The sequence below is a fragment of the Rhinopithecus bieti genome, unplaced genomic scaffold, assembly GCF_001698545.2.
Source record: "Rhinopithecus bieti isolate Rb0 unplaced genomic scaffold, ASM169854v2 scaffold_19708, whole genome shotgun sequence".
NCBI lineage: Eukaryota > Metazoa > Chordata > Mammalia > Primates > Cercopithecidae > Rhinopithecus > Rhinopithecus bieti.
Genome location: NW_016810765.1, coordinates 283,410 through 303,497, shown reverse-complemented (window position 1 = coordinate 303,497; position 20,088 = coordinate 283,410). Strand labels below are relative to the sequence as shown.

The 20,088-nt window shown below is 38.1% G+C and overlaps 1 protein-coding gene and 2 long non-coding RNA genes across 5 annotated transcripts in view; 1 reads left to right on the top strand and 2 right to left on the bottom strand.

Moving 5' to 3' along the window:
* Positions 1-15,458, top strand: part of CARNMT1 (carnosine N-methyltransferase 1) — a 46,238-nt gene extending 30,780 nt beyond the window's left edge. For all 3 annotated transcript variants that reach the window (XM_017892719.1, XM_017892721.1, XM_017892720.1), the window contains exons 6-8: positions 1,085-1,198; positions 11,247-11,350; positions 12,401-15,458. In XM_017892719.1, coding sequence (XP_017748208.1) covers positions 1,085-1,198; positions 11,247-11,350; positions 12,401-12,502 — 320 coding nt within the window. In that variant the 3' untranslated portion in view covers positions 12,503-15,458. The remainder of the gene's footprint in view (positions 1-1,084; positions 1,199-11,246; positions 11,351-12,400) is intronic.
* Positions 1,194-6,393, bottom strand: LOC108542645 (uncharacterized). The gene is made up of 3 exons (XR_001889325.1): positions 6,357-6,393; positions 5,970-6,021; positions 1,194-1,638 (listed from the first exon to the last, which is right to left on the bottom strand). It is a non-coding gene; the product is annotated as an uncharacterized LOC108542645 (long non-coding RNA).
* The window catches only part of LOC108542646 (uncharacterized), a 41,039-nt gene continuing 27,387 nt past the window's right edge, over positions 6,437-20,088 (bottom strand). The window contains exon 3 of the long non-coding RNA XR_001889326.1: positions 6,437-6,477. This is a non-coding gene — a long non-coding RNA (uncharacterized LOC108542646). The remainder of the gene's footprint in view (positions 6,478-20,088) is intronic.

The window sequence follows — 20,088 nt, the reverse complement described above, 5'->3', positions numbered from 1 at the left end:
CTGAGATATTTGAAGGGAAAATGTTGCAGATGGGGAATGGCAAGGGAAGAGGATTAGGGAGTAGAGAGAGTACTTGCTCTGCTCAAGGAGAAGCTAGGCTGTAGTAAGCAGTGGGTACAGTGGTGAGAGGTCAGCCTCGAGAAGATTTGATGAGGCAAACTTGTTGGCAGGCAGGCCATAGCAAGGACTTGGAATTGTACTCAGAGAAACAGGACGCCATTGGAGGGCTTGAAGCAGGGGTAGCAACAACACAAGATTGTTTTATTCATTCATTTATTTATTTCTTTATTTTACAACATAGAAAGTTTTTGTTTATTTTTCTCTGAACTCTGAGATTGGGACAACCTGTACTCTGAAGGAAGAAAGGGAGAGATGGAAGATGTTAGGTGTTGTGGATAAGGAATGAAATAATGGAAAACATCACTTAGGCAAGTAAAAGTCCCCTTTTTCTGGAGCAAGGTTTGAGAGAACAGATGATGAAGGTAATCCTCCATGGGATCCAGTGACTTTATTGCACCAGCATTTGTATAGACACCGTACCTCCTAGTGGCAAACGGTATTCTCTGGTGGGTTTCCACCCACTGCTTCTGCCTGCCCCTGGCTCCCCCTTTTCCCTGGTAATTATTTGAAGTTGTGGTAGATGTTGAGGTATTTGGATGTCATTCATTTCTCAATTGGCAACTGGTGCCTGCAGTCTTCTGAAACCTGCCAGAATTGGTGGTTAACACTAGTTTAAATTTGAATGACTATTATTTTGTTTTCAGTGATTTTAAATGAAGGCTAGAAGTTGAATAGAGGATAAACAAAGCTCTTACAAATATAATTTGGTAATAATATGTAGAGATTAGATTATAATATCAGTGTTATTGGGGATGATTTCCAAATTGATTACTTAATTAGATTATTGATATCAGTATTTCTTATAAGTGATTGGTTACTGTGACTATAGTGTTGATCAGAAGTTTAGCTTCTGTATCTCTGTCAAACATTAATACTCTGTAAAAGGTAACTGGAAAATTTAAATAATTAAAAGAAAAAAGCAAAATAACATAACAGATGTAGTAATTTGATTTTTCTTCATTAGATACCTGGGACTGTATTGCTACCTGTTTCTTCATAGACACAGCTCACAATGTAATTGATTATATTGATACAATATGGAAAATACTCAAGCCAGGTGGAATTTGGATAAATCTAGGTAAGTTTTTTAATATTTACTAAAATTTTATATATTAATCTGAGTACTTACAGCTGTATTACGTTTAACTTCACAATCTCAAATGTTCATGAATATCAGAATTATGTTGTAAATGTTTTAAAACCGCTACAGTTTCCTTTAGACTGGTGATCCCTCCAAAGGCAGTGGAAGCTCAAAAGTTGTATATTCATACTTAGGTCAGTCTCACAGTCGTTGTAATTTCAGTGTATACTAATTGTTGATCTGATGGTAGGTAATCATTCCCTCATTATCTCCATCCCACATGCTGAGACAGTGGTCCGTTCTGTTAGGAAGAGAGTGTTCTGTTTTTCTTTCTATAATGAAGCATAGGGGAGAGATTTTACCTCTCCCATGGAATCTTCCTCCCTAGTACATCCATATACTGGGAAGAGTGTAGGTGTCATAACTTCTGTGATTACCTTGAGTTAAAGAATAGAAACACAATTTTTTTTTAATGCAAAAATCTTTTTTTACTGCATTCTACTTACTACTCGATGCTAGAAATTAAATGATGAATATAACATGGTCCCTACAGTCCAGAATCTAAAGGAAATTGCTGCTTTTCTCCTTTTTAAAATAAAGGGGGTATAATGATAATATCCAGGTAGATATACATGTGTTCTTTAATGAGATACATAATCTGTGTTCAGAAAGACATCCAGACTAGAACATAAAGGTTTTCAAGATAAGGATTATTATACTGCATAAAAGGACATAACGTACATGGTTTTGAGCCCTTGGCCTTTCAGATGGGTCTAGTTTTGTGACTGATTTCTGTTACCTACTCTCTTTTTAATGATGTTAATTCACCAGAAATTTTGCCATTTGGGACTAAGCCCTGGAGGTCGTAATAAGTCTTTTGCAAACTTCTCTTAAGAATTCCTTAGGACCAGATGAAAGCAGCTGTACGGTGCAATCATAATAAAATAAATATCCCAAACCTTAAGTCTTCTTTAAAAGTAGTTACCTTGGGAAGGTTTTCCCAAAGAAAAATGGAAAGATATTACCTACTGGGTATTTGATTACTGTGGGTTAGGTACTGTGTTGGTCCCTTATGGAGTCTCAAAGCAGCCGGGTATTGAAATGGCACTATGTTATAGTTGAAGAAACTGAGTCTTGGTTTAAATAACTAGCAGAACAGTCCTGTAGCTTACATGTGGCAAAGACAGGCTCGAAGCCCAGAGCCAATTTCTTGATTACCCTGGGTTAATTTGTAAGTTAGCATTAAGATGACCCTGTGTTTACATAATTAAATTTATGACCCCCATTACTGAGTTCTGATAAGGTTTTATGTATTCCCAGAGCATGCGACTTTCATAGAAACAGCTTTTTTGTTTTAACATTTGTTTTATTGGTTTATGAATATTTTATTAAGTTATATGATACAATAATTGTAACTACCTGAAGCACATACAGTTGGCTCCTGATAAGTATACTGTTTGATAAGAGTAGATGTACTATAGTGTGACTTACGATCTGTCATGGGCATCAGAAGTAATGGAGCACGTTGGTTAACAGGAAGTCAGTTAGGAGAGCTAATTCCACTATGGAGTTTCAAAACAATTTTGAAAATTGTAATAATGGAGAAACACAGTCCTTAAAAAATAGTTATTTGGAAGGTTAATAATTTATAAAGTATTAACTTATACATCTTTTGCATGTATAAGTTAAAGAATGTAAAAAAGTCTCAATCAGTTTTCTTTTAAATGTTGGTATGTTCTGGGCATCTAATCTGTGTTTTTCATTTTTTATGCTATGTACTCAATTTTTGACTCCATATTCCTCCTACTTAATCTCATGGTTTTTCCTGCTCTTTCGATTCCCAATCTGTATCTCTGGTCCAAATATCTCTCTTGTGCTCCAAGCCAGTATGTCCAACTTGGATGTACCACAGATACTTCAAAATCTTTGTCTCAAGATCAGCCTGGGCAACATGCCCCAAGCCCCCATCTCAAAAAAAAAAAACAAAACAAAACAGAAAACGATTCCATGCCTCCCAATATCTTTCCTATTCTTCATCTACTCAGATTCCCCCAAACAAAAATACTGGGAGCCTTTTGTTACCCCTTTTATTAGGTCACTCAGGCTACCATAACAATTCCACAGATTGGGTGGCTTAAATAACAAGTTTATTTTCCCACAGTTCTGATGACTGGAATTCCAAGTGCTCACCAGGTTGGTGTCTAGTGAGGGCTCTTCCTTTGATTTGCAGGGGTTACCCTCTTGCTGTGTATTCACATAGCCTTTCTTTGGTTGTGCATAGAGGGAGAAGGAGTGAATGAGTGCATGAGTGAGCTCTTTGGTGTCTCTTCTTACAAGGACACTAATCCTATTGAATGAGGACCCCACCCTTACAACCTCATTTACCTTAATTACTTCCTTAGAAGTCCTACCTTCAAATACAGCCACACTAGGGATTAGGGTTTCAACATATGAATTTGGAGGCAGGGGGACACAAAACAGTCAATAGGACCCCTCTTTTTCCTCACTGTTTGTCTCTAGTCAGTCTAAAAGTTGTATCTCCTAAAGCTACGTAATCGCTCTTGAATATCCTTCTATTCCAGGGTTTCTCGATTGTGATATTGACATTTGGGCTGGCTCATTCTTCAGTGGGAGTGATGAGGGAAGTGGGGTCTGGCTTGTATATTGTAGGATGGTTAACAGCCTTCCTGGCCTCTAAGACTCCAGTAGTACCTCCCAGTTTTGACAACCAAAATGTCTTTAGATACTGAAAAATGTTGCCCTCTGGGGCTGGAGGATGTTGGAAAAGTCATCCCCAGTTGAGAACCATTGGTCTAATTTCTCGGTTTCTTGCCTGGATTAGCATTAGGATTACTGTAGTCGTTTCCTTAAGGATGCCCCTGCCTTCAAGTTGTCTTCAGCCTTTGTCATTTCTCCACATAATCACCAGTCACCTTCCTAACATGCAAATCTGTTACTGTAAGACTCCCTGCGTGAAACTCTAGCTTTCTGGAAAACCTAAACTCTTCAGGATTATGTACAATGCCCTTATGATATTTCTTCTGTCTCGTGTCTCAGCTTCTTCTTATTTTTTGTTTTTTATCACCCCTTCTCTGACCTTAAGTGCCAGTCCTTTGACTTAGCCCTTTCTTTCTCTTCTGTTTTCCCTTGGCTAGTCCCTGTGTCTTCTTAAACACTTAGCTCAGGTGATCCTTTTGGGTTGGGTTAAGTATTCTGTATTTCTTATGTTCTAAGAAACTCTGCTGTAGCATATATTTCAGTTTGTTAGCACTCATATGCTTTTGTTTTCATTGCTAGTCTCTAAGCTCCATAAGGGCAAAGATCTAATGCTTCCTAGTCACCTGGTACAAAGCCTGGCAAACAGTGGATATTAATGACTGTTACAAGTATGTGTGAATGTATAGTTTCAAAATTTGAAAAAGGGAACATACTCAGATGTCCCAAAGACATGATGAAGTGCCATCTATATTGGTAAATTCATAACATTCTTATGGTTTTGGCTTTAATTGTATAGACCTGGAGGCTTAAGTTACTTTGTAAACTGGGAGATCAACCTCTTGGGGATGGTTTTACCCTAACCATGCTTATGTAAATTAGAACATCAGTATATTCATATATAATGGGAAATGTAATGGCCAGCCATTCTGGAACAAATGACATTAGAGGTAAAATTATATATGAAAATGTTGCCCAAATTGCATGAAATCAGATGGGGGGGGATCATTAATTTACAAAATGCTTTAATTAAGGAGGATTTGATGGACTCTAACACTATCCAGTTTAAGGAAAGCTAGTAAGCCTTTTAAGGGGACTGTTATGCATATGTCCTTTGGGTAAGGCTATGATTTAGGCAAAGAACAGAAGAATGCCTGTGAATTCCCTTTTTCAGTTTTTCATCCTGACCAGCACTCCTTAAACACATTTATTTATAATTTCTTCTAAAAAGAGAGAGTGTGTGTATGTATGCACTGATAAATTTGGGAGTCAGGTAGTGGAGGGCAGGCATTTAGCTACATCTGGAAGAATTTAATAAAATGAATCTGACTATATCTGAAGAATTAAAAGGTAACTACATCTGGTAAAAGTACCAAAGGATATCTTTGTAAAGTGTATTGAAAGACAGGTCTAATCAGATTTTAGAGCATTATGAAGCTACAGAATTTTTTTTTTTTTTGAAACGGAATCTCTCTCTGTCGCCCAGGCTGGAGTGCAGTGGTACCATCTCAGCTCACTGCAACCTGTCTCCTGAATTCAAGTGATTCTCATGCCTCAGCCTCTCAAGTAGCTGGGGTTACAGGCGTGCGCCACCACACCTGGCTATTTTTTGTATTGTAAGTGGAGATGGGGTTTCACCACGTTGCCCAGGCTGGTCTTGAACTCCTGACCTCAGGTGATCCACCCGCCTCAGCCTCCCAAAGTGCTGGGATTACAAGCGTGAGCCACTGTGCCCGGCCTAGAATTTTTTACAACATGAGATTCCCTTTAAAAGGTAGATGACTTAACACATACAGCCTTTCCTCATTATAGTAGTAGTACAATTATAAAAAGGTATAAAACACATGGACAAAGAATGGCAGGCATGTTATTGGGGGACAAAACAATGTACTAATTTTTAGAAGTTGGGGTAGATAGGTAAGTTTTGCGAAGAAAAACATGTGAGAGCCACCTTACCCAAATAACTCTGGAAAATGAGGTGTTGTATGGAAAAACCTAGGTTGAAAATATGTATATAGAGAACAGTTGACTCCTCTATAATCAAGATGCCTACCTTATGTGCCCATTTCCACTCCATGCTCAGGTGGGAGACCAGAAGTTTAATTCTAGAAAAAGTAAATAGGAAAGGAGCAAGATTTAGGAAAGCATGTCCTCATATAGAATGGGGGCAAAATGTAGGGCAGAAAAGAAGGGGATTAATGGAAAACTTTGGAAAATGCTCAAGCAGTGACCATCAGCCCAAGCTATCTCCAACCCCTACCCTGCTTATAAAACTTACCGAGGTTTGGCCGGGATTGGTGGCTCACGCCTGTAATCCCAGCACTTTGGGAGGCCGAGGCAGGCGGATCACGAGGTCAAGAGATTGAGACCATCCTGGCCAACATGGTGAAACCCAGTCTCTACTAAAATACAAAAATTAGCTGGGTGTGGTGGCGCATACCTGTAGTCCCAGCTACTTGGGAGGCTGAGGCAGGAGAATTGCTTGAACTCAGGAGGTGGAGGTTGCAGTGAGCTGAGATTGGGCCACTGCACTCCAGACTGGCGACAGAGCGAAACTCCATCTGAAAAAAACAAAACAAAACAAAACAAAAAAACTTACTGAGGTTTGAATGCCAGATGTTTTGCACAGATGCAAGTCATGTTTCTTGGAGTGGGCATGTCAATATTGCTATATGAGCTTATTTTAAAATTAGTAATTGTTTCTTGTATCTTTTTCTGTCTCTTAAAATCTTTATGCCTAACTTTTAGATTTTCAGACTTTTGTGGCAATCTTTATGTTTTAGGTGTGTCTCTTATAAACAGCATACAGTACATTTTTATTATCCAGTCAAACAATCTTTATCTCTTAACCAGAACTTTTAGAGCCTTACAGGTGTAAATGGTTTAAATCCACTTGTCACAGATTTGGCAAGTGGTTTGGCCACCTTTCAGCTAGTTCTTGTTCTTTCATAAACGCTGTCACTGTTTGGTACCTCCTTTGTGAAACAACCAGATATTCCAGGCCCATCTTGTACTTTCTCTGACCAGCCATTGTTTCTAAGGATTCCTGGTTCCTTTTAATGGGAAATGGTTTGTTGAAGTGGAAAATCTAATTTCTGCCACTGGAGTGGTACTGTATCTAGGCCTTTTTGGCAAACAGCGTAGGAAATATATGTATATGTCCGTCTGTAAAAATCATATGTATATATGTGTTTGTAAAAATCATCAAAGGAGGGCCTTAAGAAAAACTAAACACACACATACATACACACAAACACACAGACAAAATCATAAGTTCATACTGATAACCTTAGTTCCAATTCAACACTCAGTATAAAATACTAAGGTGGCAGGTAGTTTTCAACACTTAGAATGTATCACACCCAGTCACCTCTAGCTTCTATCTTTGCTGTTGAGAATTCAGCTTTTTAAAATGTTGCTCCTCTGAAGGTATTCTGTTTTTTTAAGATTTTTACTTCGTAGTTTTTAGCAGGTATAATATTACATCTAGGTGTGGAGTTTTCTTTTCAATACTGTGCACAGTTTATTAGGCTTCTTCAGTCTGTGAATTGACCTTATCAGTTGTGAAAAATTCTCAGCTTTGCGGGGGGAGTCCCCTCTTACCAATCGTACGTTTAGCCTTAAAATATGTAACAGTAGCCATTATTTCTTCACATACTGCCTCTGCCTCATTCTTTTTCTCTGTTTCTTCTGGAAATGCAATCAAATATATTTTAGAACTTCTCATGGTAGCATTCCTATATCTTAACCACTTCTCTTGCTATCTTTCTCACCATGCTGCACTCTGGATAGTTTCTTCTGACCAATAGTCTTTTATTTGAAAATACTGAGCATATCATTTCTGATAATTCTAACATCTTAAGTCTTTGCAGGTCATTTTCTGCTTTCTTTTGCTTTTCTTGGTTCTTGTTCATGATTCCTTGTTTCTCTGTGCTGTTGACTTTGAGTGGTTTATTGGGGATTGTTCTTGAGAAATCACACTTTGGATTTCTTAAGGCCTGGGTCGAAGTGTTTTTCCCCAAAGGAATTTGCATTTGCTTCTGCCAGGAGATCAGAGCATTGTCAGACCAGAACTGTTTTAAACTAAATTAGAACTTGAGGTTTATTGGACCACCCATGTTATATTAAATTAGGCTATAAATCTACCCTAGAATTAAACCATGATGTATAACCACCTTGTCCCTTTAGTAAGCACTAGATCAACTTTCATGCAGTCTCATGGGGTTAAAGGATAGAAGTAAGTTTATTATTTCTTACTCTCACCTTAAAGATAGCCCAATAGAAAAAAAAAGGAAAAAAGGAAAAAAATCAAATGAGGGCACAAGAATTAATGGGGGAAAAAGATAAAGAGAGCCCCTACTGTTCCTGTCATAATGTCAAGTGATCTCTCAGACTCTCTACCTGGAGCAGGCCCAGGACTTTGTCTTATGTCCCCTTGGTCCAAAGAGTTTATCAAATTGCAGATCAGTTTCTTCTTGGTAGTGAAATATTCTCAGGGTAAAAATGGCATCTAGGTGTACCTCTAGGTTCCTGGTAATTTCTTACTAACTTCCCAACCTAACTTAAAAAAGTTTTTAAAATAAGTTTAATGCACCAACTTTCATTGTTTGCAATAGGAATGTCGGTCTGAATAACCTAACCTACCTGCCTTTACAGGAAGCAAAAGTTCCTTTATATATTTTTATTTCTTTAACAGTTGTATTAATTCGTTTCCACACTGCTATAAAGATACTACCTGAGACTGGCTAATTTACAAACAAAAGAGATTTAATTGACTCACAATTCCATATTGCTGGGGAGGTCTCAGGAAATTTACAATCATGGCAGAAGGGGAAGCAGGCACCTTCTTCACAAGGTGGCAGGGGAGAGAGGGTAAGGGAGGAACTGCCACTTTTAAAGCACCAGATCTTGCAAGAACTCAGTATCATAAGAACAGCTTGGGGGGAACTGCCCCCATGATCCAGTCCCCTCCCATCAAGTCCCTCCCTCCACGTGGGATTATAATTGGAGATGAGATTTGGGTGGAGGCACAAAGCCAAACCATATCAACAGTAAACTATATTTTTAGATTAAAAAAATTCTTTAGAGGGGGAAAACAGAGAAAACTACCCAGCAATGAAATAGGCTGTACAACATAAATATGCAAGTTATTAAAAAACAAAACAAAACAAAAAAAACTGGATGACATAGTTCATGCCTGTAATCCTGATAGCTCCTGAGGTCAAGCCAGGCAGACTGATTGAGGCCAGGATTTCTAGACCAGCCTGGGCAACACAGCAAGACGCCCCTCATCTCTAAAAAAATGTTTAAAAATTAGCCAGGTGTAGTGGCATATGCCTGTAGTCCCAGCTACTTGGGAGCTGAGGTGGGAGGATGACTTGAGTCCAGAAATTCAAGGCTGCAGTGAACTATGCTTATGCCATTGCACTTCAACCTGGGTGACACAGCAAGACTCCAACACTCAGTAAAAAAAAATGAAAAAAAGAGTAAATGTAAACAGCCTATATACAGAAAAAAATGTTCATTCTCACTGTTAGTCAAATAAATCAATATAAATGTGCTACCATTTTTCACCTATCATATTCACTAAGTTTTAAAATTTGCTTACTTAAAGCTTAGGTAAGTACAGTGAGATGGGATATGCTTTTGTTCTGCTGGTGGGGATGTAAAATGTTATGACTTTCTTCTGGAAAAACACTAACATCTTATAAAATAATGTATGGGAACACCTTAAATATTCGTACATTTAGTCAGGAGTTGGCAAACTACAGCCCATAGACCAATTGTGGCCTGCAGCCTATTTTTGTATGACCCTACTACTACAAGTGTCTCTTAACATTCTTAAAGGGTAATGGGGAAGAACACAAATAAGAATATATGCTAGACACTGTAAGTGGGACACAAAGCCTCCATTATTTGCCATCTGTCCTGTTACATAATTGTTATCTTTTGTAAGTAGCACTAACATATACATTATATTCATGGTCATTTTTTCTAGTCGTTTACGTAGGATAGAGAAAGGAGAAAGAAAAACTTTTTTACCCTGTGATCCACAGAATGGTAAGCCTCTTGGTAGCAGAAACTTTGTCTTGTTATTAAATACTTTTATCTTCCATGGTTAGCACATTGTATGAGAAGTAGGAGTAGAGAGCTGGTTGCAGGATTTTTAATTAACCCAATGAAAAGTAAAGAGAAGATTGTCTAGATTAGCCTGAGGTGTATATATAACTGTGTTAAGTGATAATGGTTCCTGGATGAGGCTGATATATTGGGCAGAATGATAGACTGAAAGATTTGAAAATCATGCTTTAAATCATATGTTCGTTTCTTGAATGTATGGAATGAGCAAATAGTAAAGGGAGGATGTCATAGAAATAGTGTAATACCTGTCATTTACTTAGTGCCTTGTTTATGACAGGTGTAATACATATTATCTCACCTTAAAGTCAAATTACAGGGCACACACGGTGGCTCACGCCTGTAATTGCAACACTTTGGGAGGCCAAGGCTGGTGGATTACTTGAGGTCAGGAGTTCAAGCAGCCCGGCCAACATGGTGAAACCCTGTCTCTACTAAAAATATAAAAATTAGCCTGGCGTGATGACAGGTCCCTGTAATCCCAGCTATTCAAGAGGCGGAGGCAGGAAAATCGCTTGAACCTGGGAGGTGGAGGTTGCAGTAAGCCCAGATTGTGCCACTGTACCCTACCCAGCCTGGGCAACAGAGTGAGATTCTATCTAAAAATAAATAAATAAATAAAATAAAAATAAAAAGTCATATTATAGATGAAGCAGAGTTAGTGAATTGCCCACAGGCACACAGTTATTAGATGTTAGAGCTGTGATATGAACAGTGCACTTTAAAAAAAAAGCCAGCTCTAGTGTTACTTCCTTCTTTGAGGAAACCTTCTCTATAACTTCTGTCCACCTTTTACTGCCTAGGTTAACTTGAGGCTCCTTCTTTGTTTTCATATGATACACAGTTGGTAACTGCAGTTTGGCATTTACTTAAGGAATTATAATTGCAGAATACATTTGGAATTTGAGGACTTCGCATTACCTGATTCATCTACTCCTTCAGTAACTTGAAAGTTAAAGGTGAAGGCCTATGGTGTGAATCACAGTGCAAGGCAGGTAGACCAGAGGGACTCACTCCTCATGAGTGTAGGCCCATCTCTTGAGGGTGTCAGATACTAGGCCAAATTTTCAAATGCCCAGACTTTTTATGTTTGTCTTATCCAGTACCTAACTTACTCAACTTGGAATTCAGTGTAACACAGCTATGAGTGTGTGTTTATATTCAAGTAATTCATAGTATCTTTAAACCATAGGTCCTCTGCTGTACCACTTTGAAAATCTGGCAAATGAACTTTCCATAGAATTGAGCTATGAGGATATAAAAAACGTTGTTCTGCAGTATGGATTCAAGGTAGAGGTAAGAATGGAATAAAATATTGCCAAAGTTTAACTCCCAAAGCACCTTGACAGAAGTGTTGATATCATGGCTGTTAGTGACTGTTTGAATTCTTGTTTTCTTATCTATAAAGGGAAGATTACAGGTTGAGTACCCCTTACTCAAAATGCTTGGGACCAGAAATGTGTTGGATTTTGGATTTTTTTCCAATTTTGCAATATATGCATATACATAATGACATATCTTGGGAGGCGACTGAAGTCTAAATATGAAACTCATTTATGTTTTATATATGCCTTATAAGCATAGCCCGAAGGTAATTTTATACAATATTTAAAAATTTTGACCACCTGCACATGAATCAGATGTGGAATTTGTCACTTGTGGCATTATGTAGGTGCTCAAAACATTTTGGATTTTGGAGCGTTTCAGATTTTCAGATTAGGGATGCTTGACCTGTATTACTTAGCTTCCAGAATTATAAGGATTTGGGATAACGTGTACATAAAGGGAAAACTATACTTTCTGGTGAAATAGCCTTTCAGTAAATGGTAGCTGATCATTATAATACTGTTCTTACAGACTCTCACTTATAGATAGAAAGTAGAGTAGGCTCTGGGGAAAACCAAAAAGGGGTAGGAGGGCAAGTATAAGAGGGATATTCACAATATGTCCTTGTCCTTGTGTACTGCTTCATCTTTTTTTAATTATGTGCATTTCTATAAAGTTTTGTGATATTTTGGCTATTGTGTTTCAATTCATTTATTTAGAAGCCTTCCATTTTAGAAACAATAGATTTGTTTTTAAGAATGACAAGAAGCAATATATTATAGTAGTTCAGAGTTCAAGACTGCCTGAGTTTGAATCCCAGTTCCGTCACTTATTAGTGTGACTGTTCTTTGTAAAGTGAGACTACTAATATTAATAGTACCTCTCTTATGGGGGTAGCTGTATGTAATAAATGAATATTCTTAAAATAGTGCCTGCCACTGATACATATGTGCTCAGAATTTGTTAGTGGTGTGGTCATCATGACTGTCATAGTCAGTATTATTATTGTTTGCATTGCAGGTGGAAAAAGAATCTGTATTGTCAACATATACTGTGAATGATCTCTCTATGATGAAATACTACTATGAATGTGTCTTGTTTGTGGTCCGTAAGCCACAATAATGGTCTCAAGTGATACCACCTGGAAAAAAGTTTAGTAAGAACAAATGCTGAAATAAACGACTCAAAATCAACTATCAGTGATGACAGGACACAACCTCAAATCAGTGGTGCCTTCTTATTCCTAACAAAATTTAGAAATAGTGTCTATTTTCTTAATATGTCTATTGCTTTTTCAGAAATATACTATGCCATGCAGATTTGTACTACACAAGTGAAAATGGAGGAAATGTCTTGAAGTATACTTTTTCCTTGAAGCCCAGATTGTGTTTCAGTAGGAAAAAAACCTAATCTCCAGCGTCTTCATGATGCTGTCCATTGCAAGTCTGCCGTATTAATGACTATTAGTATTGAAGTCCATAATAATCTTTTTTTTGTTGTTTTGTATGCATTGCACATGTAACTTTTAGAAGAGTCTAAGGATCCTCAGTCATATTCAACATCTGGAGTTGGGACTTTGTTCACTTTCAATCTAAGAAAACTATGCGTAAAATGTGTCTTCTTTTTTTTTTTTTCTTCAGAGACAGGATCCTGCTCTGTCTCCCAGGCTGGAGTGCAGTGGCACGATCATAGCTCACTGTAACCTCAAACTCCTGGACTCAAGCGATCTTCCTGCCTTAGCCTCCCGAGTAGCTAGGACTATAGGCATGTACCACCGCGCCTGGCCTGTGTCTATTCTTCTATCATTCAGATTAATTTAATTTTGTATTTTCTAGCTCAGATGAACTTAAAGAAGCATCAAACATTTCTTTTTTATGAAATGTTAAATTTAATAGCATCACAGGCTGGTAAAATATATTCAAATAACTGAGAAATTATCAAAGTCTTTTGGCCACAATAAACTGAACACTTCATGAGAGCATACTCATCATGGATCACTTTGAAATATATGAGATCTCATCATTCAAAGTGAGAAATAAAAAGCCTTTATTAAAAGTAGTGCTAGGAAACAGAGAAAATAAGAATAAAATTTACCCATTTGAAATATATGATTTTCAGACTCTAAATGAATACAGAGTTTGACAGTGTGATGTTTACAATAATGTCTTTTCTTTAGATTATCTGGATTATGAAAGCAAGCACTTTTTTCATTAAAACAATTATATACTAGGAAAAACTGTCATAATAGTATTAATGTGGGGAATTTTGATTATGAAATTCAGGGATAAATTACTGCCCATGGTCTGTGTCTTCAATATTGTAAGCAGCAGCCATCATGTAATTTCAGATTAATGCCAATTTTGTTCCCTGATAGACGGAGCTTAAACAGTATATGCTGCTTTAAATTTCTACCTCTAGCAGATCTTTATTGGAGGGAGTTTTCCTTTGTATTTTTTTAATGTATGTTATTCTGTTTCCAGTAGCTTGGAAAGTAGAGATGACTAATGTTTTAGCCTTTTCTTGGAGAAAAGGAAGAACTCTTCTTGAATATTTTCACAGATGATTGTGATTGCTTTAAATGACCTCTGTGGCAATTTAAATTAGATGGATTTAATCTCAGCAATGTGCTGGTCGCATAAAAGTCATGTTTTAATAGGAAAACTTACTTGTAAATGTTTAAACCTTTGTTGTCACTTAGGCTGGGGAGTCACTACCCTATTTGGCATCTTACTAGTTGGGGGGACCTTTTCCGTGTACAGTGATGGGACTTTCGTGACCTTTACTCTCACTATGCAATAGAGGGTTTCATGCAGTTAATTTGACATGTCAAAATTGGGAAAACTGTAACTTTTTTTTTTTAAAGATCTCTCTTTTTTGTGTCCCTCAGTACTTAGCAGATGTTCATTTGGTGGAAATTCTTATTACTTACATGAATGAGTTTGAATTTAGTGGCAAGGAAGAAAAAAACTCAAACTATTGTTTTAAAGAAGAAAACTTGCAAAGTACATAAGTATTTTAAAAAATCAATTGAACAGAAAGGAATGCATGCTGTTTTGAATGACTTAGACATACTTTTATTCACTGACTAGTATTCACTTTTTTACAACTTGCATCAAAACAAATGATCTTTGTTTTGTCACAGGCAAAACAGGTTGACACTGGTGGGTTGGCTTTATTAATTTTTTTTCTATTAGGTTTTCTTTAATAATGTTACATTTCTAAATTATAGCATATGTTTTAGTTAATTCTGAAATCAGTTACTTCATTTGTTAATTTATCCCTTGTATCATGAATATTGTTTTTTAAATGTTCTACACAAATTTGCATCACTTTTTTTCTTACAGCTTTCGCAGTTAATATATTCTAAACTTGAAAATGTGGTATCAATCAGTAATAGAAGTATCACTGGAGGATTTATTTAACTTTGTATTTCTTAATTTTAGTCCTAGCTACTAAAGTATGTAAGCCTTAAAGTTTAAAATGTTTTTCTTAAATTAGCTGTAATACACATACATTTTCATTTACTTTGTGAAATGCGAGGAGATAGTCCATTGTGCTTGTGTTTTTTTCTTTAATTTCTATATTCTGAAGCAGTGCAGATATAGGGTATGCTAATCAAGTGAGCAAGGTGGAATATGTACAATATAAGGAGAAGCTGTATAAATCACAGTCTAAAATTATGAAGTTTGGTAACTGTAAAATGTACTGTATTTATATGTAACTCTCATTCAAAAGTTGCCACAAAAGCTGAATTGGAAGCTTCATGTCTGCATGAAATTTCCTATATTTTTAATGTGTATGATGAAATTAATTTTTCTTGAATATTAAAGTCTGCCAATTGCTACGAAACGATAGTTGCTTGGTTGTTTTCATCTAAGTTAGTGTAACCATAGATGTGGGTATTTTAATGAGTTGAGCATATATACTTTTGAACTCCTGGATTAGCCTGTTTTTATATGCTTCTAGGAAGTCAGTAATATGAATACTTGGCCTTATAATATACCAGGCCTTATACTAATTATTTTCACTTTGTTTCATTCAGGTTCACTGTAATAAAGTTAGAATCCACTGAGGAAAAGGAATAATCTTGATTTTCAGTTTTGTTAAATAATAGAAAAAGAATTCTATAAAAGGAACTAGTAGAAGACAGTTACAGAACCAGCCATTAGTGGGATGAGCACTTAGATCTTCTGGGTTCATTTTCCTGAATGATTGTGATCTCAGGCAAGCCACTCTTGGCTTGTTTCCTCATCTGTAAGAAAGGATTGATACCATCTATTTCAGATAGTTTATTAGGTCATATGAGCTTTTATATATATGTTTGTGTGTATGAAAGCACATGATAGACAGTTACCATAAATGTAATTTCAGTCTGTGTTGACTGCTATCTAGTGATGGAAAAAATGAGGATTGTTAACAGGACATTAGTTTTAATTATCTTACGGTGACCCTTTGAAAAAGGTTTCCGTGGAATCCTGGGGAAAACAGTAAAAAATGGTAGGTACAGATACAGATTCCAAAAGTTTGTTGGGAATTATAATGAAATATATAGTAGGTAATGGGAGAGGGTATAATTAAAATTTAATGGCATGTTACTCCCACTTTTATTAACCTGCTAGCACATCCTCATATATGTTTGATTCTTTCTCTTTGATATCTATTTAGATGTGGGATCTTTCAGTCAGTGTATATGTGCATTTTCAGTTAAAAGTTGCCTTTCAGAAGGGACTGCACCAATTTACGTGCCAGGAACAGTGTTTAAAAGTAACTTACATCCATTCCCTGGCCAGTACTGGGTATTGCTGAGCTTTTCATTTTTGTCAGTACAGACATACCTCATTTTATTCTACTTTGCTTTATTGCACCTTGCAGATACTTTTTTTTTTTTTACAAATTGAAAGTTGGTGGCAACCCTGCATCAAACAAGTCTATATTGGTATCATTTTCCAACAGCATGTGTTCATGTCATGTCTCTGTGTCAGCATTTTTTAGCCATCAAGTATTTTAAAATTATGTACATTGTTCTTTTAGACAAAATGCTATTGCACATTTAATATGCTACAGTATAGTGTAAACATACTTTTATATGCACTGGGAAACCCCAAAATTTGTGTGACTCTCTTTCTCATGATGGTCTGGAACTCAGTCTGTAGTATCTCCAAGGTATGCCTGTATAAGAAATGTTACCTAATTTGAATATTCATTTACTTAATTGTTGGGAAAGTTAAGCAATTTCTCTGAGTTTGATGGCCAAAGAAAAGTGTTTTGAATCTGCCAGTCTATATGATTTAATGTGGCAGACCTGACAGGTCATTGGCAACCGCTCCAAACCTAATTAAAACATAGTGAGGTTCATCAGGGAGAGTATTGGCCAGAGCCATGAGGACTGTCTTGAGTTCTAGTAATTGAGAGGAGCAGCCACATCTGCTTTTGGTTTTACATAGCTGGTACTGAAGCTGAACAGCAGCAGCAGCTCATTGGACTCCATTATGTTTCATTGTAGCCAAACAATTCGTGAAGTAGGCCCAGAAATTTAGGAGAAACTAAGTCAAGGGCCCCACTGAACCAATGGGATTGCTTTGTGCAGTGGAGTTGGCCATACAGTTTACCTCCAAAAGGATAGCTGCCGTTTTTTCATGTAGGACCAAAAAGCTGCTAGGGTCAGGCCAGCTATGCTATTTCTCTTTGACTAGCGAGGCTTGTTAGATTCTTTTCACCTTGTTAGTCATTAAGTCCAAGTTGACCCACCGTGAAATGGGAATGTCAAACCAAAGAGTCACAAGAGCTACGTTAAATCACACTAAGTGTCAACAAAAGCTTAGCAGGTTAATAGCTGCCTTCTTTTGTTAACATATAAAGATGTACGTGGTGGCTGGGTCAGGCAGCTGTTGGGATTGTTGGTATTGAGCTGTTGCCTCTCTGAGTACTCAGGCAGCCATTAAGTCTTTGAAACTTCTCCTGGAGGCCTATATTACTTATACTGGACCATCCAGGGAGGGGGGTCAGTCTGTGTAGTATTCCTTGAGAGTGAGATGGAATAAGATATAGACCAAGAAGTGCAGGCATAAAATCCATGAATTCTATTATTGAATCTGTCCAAAGAGCCCTGGTGACATTATTTTTGAGGGGTCCAGCTCCTCGTCAAAAACTTGGGGGCTGGGATAGGACAGAAGGGAGTTGGCGCTTTCTCTAGTTTAACCTCTTGCTATTTCAGTAAGTGATTAAAGCTTTGACTGTTCAAACTGCCAGTTCAACTCTCCCTGGCCCCTAACAATTTCAGGTTTCCTTCCCCGACTCCAAGCCTTGTCCAAACCCTATCAGTTGAATTAAGGTGACTTTTTTCCTATAGGAACACAGACCAAGAAGTTCAACGTGCATCAGGTGCTACAGCACAGATGCCAAAAGATCAGGTTATCCCCCAGCTGGGAGTTCCAGGTGGCAGAGGAAGCTAGTCTACAATGACAGAAGGAGCAATGGTGGTGGGGAATAGAGTTCACCTGCTCGTAATTGTTATAGCCACGCAATTGTCGTTAGTATACCTGAGTGTTTATGCTTACAAAAAAATTGTATTGCCTATTTCATTGTGTGAAGTGGCCTACAAAGTGTTCTCTTGTGTTTTTATGTTTCCCAGTGGTGGTGGGGAAGAAATTTGATTGTCAGCATTTTTTTCCATTGACCACTGTCTCCAGGTTCAGTGCCTGAGCACTGCTGCTACTTCTTCCCCCATCTATCTCCAGCATCCGATGAGTGTCCAGCTTCTAAGACCCCTTACTTTGGTGCTGATCATAATCTCAAAATACATAATCCTGAATGTCAAAATCCTGAAATAACAAAATCTTTAGGGTCTAAAATCTCTAACATCTAAAATTTCAATAGATTAAAATCTTTGAAATCCTGTGAGACAAATTCTGGGGAAGGGATTAATGTGTTTTCAGTTGTATGCAGTGTACTTGCATCATGACAGGCAGAACTATTAACTTGTTACTGTCTTTACTAGGAAATTATGGTTTAAGGAGATTCGTATGGGTGCCAAGTTGACAAGAAGTGGACTTGGGGACATAATTTTAGGTGGCAACTTGTCTGGATTAAGGAATACTAGAAACCTAGTAAGGCATTATTTTCAGTGTATCTGAGAGTCTTTCTAGGGGAGACGTGTATGTGAGTTTCAGTGGACTAAGTGGGAAAGATCTGTCCTCATGTTGGCAGGGGCCATCCAATCAGCCAGGGGCCTATAGAGAACTGAGAAGGCAAATTAGTCCCTCTCAGAGCTGGGACAAATTTTCTGTTGCTGCCTCGGACATCAGAAATTTGACACCACAAAGTACATTATCACAGCATTAACTGTGTGTAAGCATTGTGCATGTATGTAAAACTGTAGAAACTTCCTCAGTAAAGGAAGCGATGTACTCTTTGTATGTCTGCGTTTGTCAAAGATAAAATTTCTGGGAATCTTGGCTCTTTGGGCTACTGTGTATGTGGTGGTGACCCATTGAAGGGTTTTTTTGGTGTGTGTGTGTGTGTGTGTGTGTGTTTTGTTTTGTTTTTAAGACAGAGTCTTGCTCTGTCGCTCAGGCTGGAGTGCAGTGGCACCATCTCGGCTCACTGCAACTTCTGCCTCCTGGGTTCAAGCGATTCTCCTGCCTCAGCCTCTCAAGTAGCTGGGACTACAGGCACCCACCACCGCACCTGGCTAATTTTGTATTTTTGTAGAGACAGGGTTTCACCATGTTGGCCAGGCTGGTCTTGAACTCCTGACCTCAGGTAATCCGTCCATGTTGGCCTCCCAAAGTGCTGGTATTGCAGACGTGAGCCACCATGCCCAGCAAGTTTTGTTTTTTGTTTTTTTGCTGTTGTTTTCTTTTGAGATGGAGTCTTGCTCTGTTGCCCCAGCTGGAGTGCGGTTTTCGTGATCTTGGCTCACTGTAAGCTCCACCTACTGGATTCAAGCAATTCTCCTGCCTCAGCCTCCTAAGTAGCTGGGATCATAGGTGCCTACCACCATGCCTGGCTAATTTTTGTATTTTTGGTAGAGACAGGGTTTCACCACGTAGGTCAGGCTGGTCTCAAACTCCTGACCTGAAGTGATCTGTCCGCCTCGGCCTCCCAAAGTGCTAGGATTACAGGGTGAGCCACTGTGCCCGGCCCCCCATTGAAGTTTTTGATTGATCTCGTCAGAAGACTTAAGTTGTCTATCACAGTATTTCAGATGACTGCAGTTACAAAGCTGGGTGTATGCTTTTATATATTTAGCTTTTTCACCCATTTCTTTGTGAATACAGTTCATCTGCTCATAATTGTTATATCCACGCAGTTGTCATTAGTATGCCTGAGTGTTTATGCTTGCAAAAAATGTTATTGCCTATTTCATTGTGTGAAGTGGCCTACAAAGTGTTCTCGTGTTATGTTTCTCAAATAAATCCCCTTTTAAAAATGTAAATATGGCCGGGCGCGGTGGCTCAAGCCTGTAATCCCAGCACTTTGGGAGGCCGAGACGGGCAGATCACGAGGTCAGGAGATTGAGACCATCCTGGCTAACACGGTGAAACCCCGTCTCTACTAAAAACTACAAAAAACTAGCCGGGCGAGGTGGCGGGCGCCTGTAGTCCCAGCTACTCGGGAGGCTGAGGCAGGAGAATGGCGTAAACCCGGGAGGCGGAGCTTGCAGTGAGCTGAGATCCGGCCACTGCACTCCAGCCTGGGTGACAGAG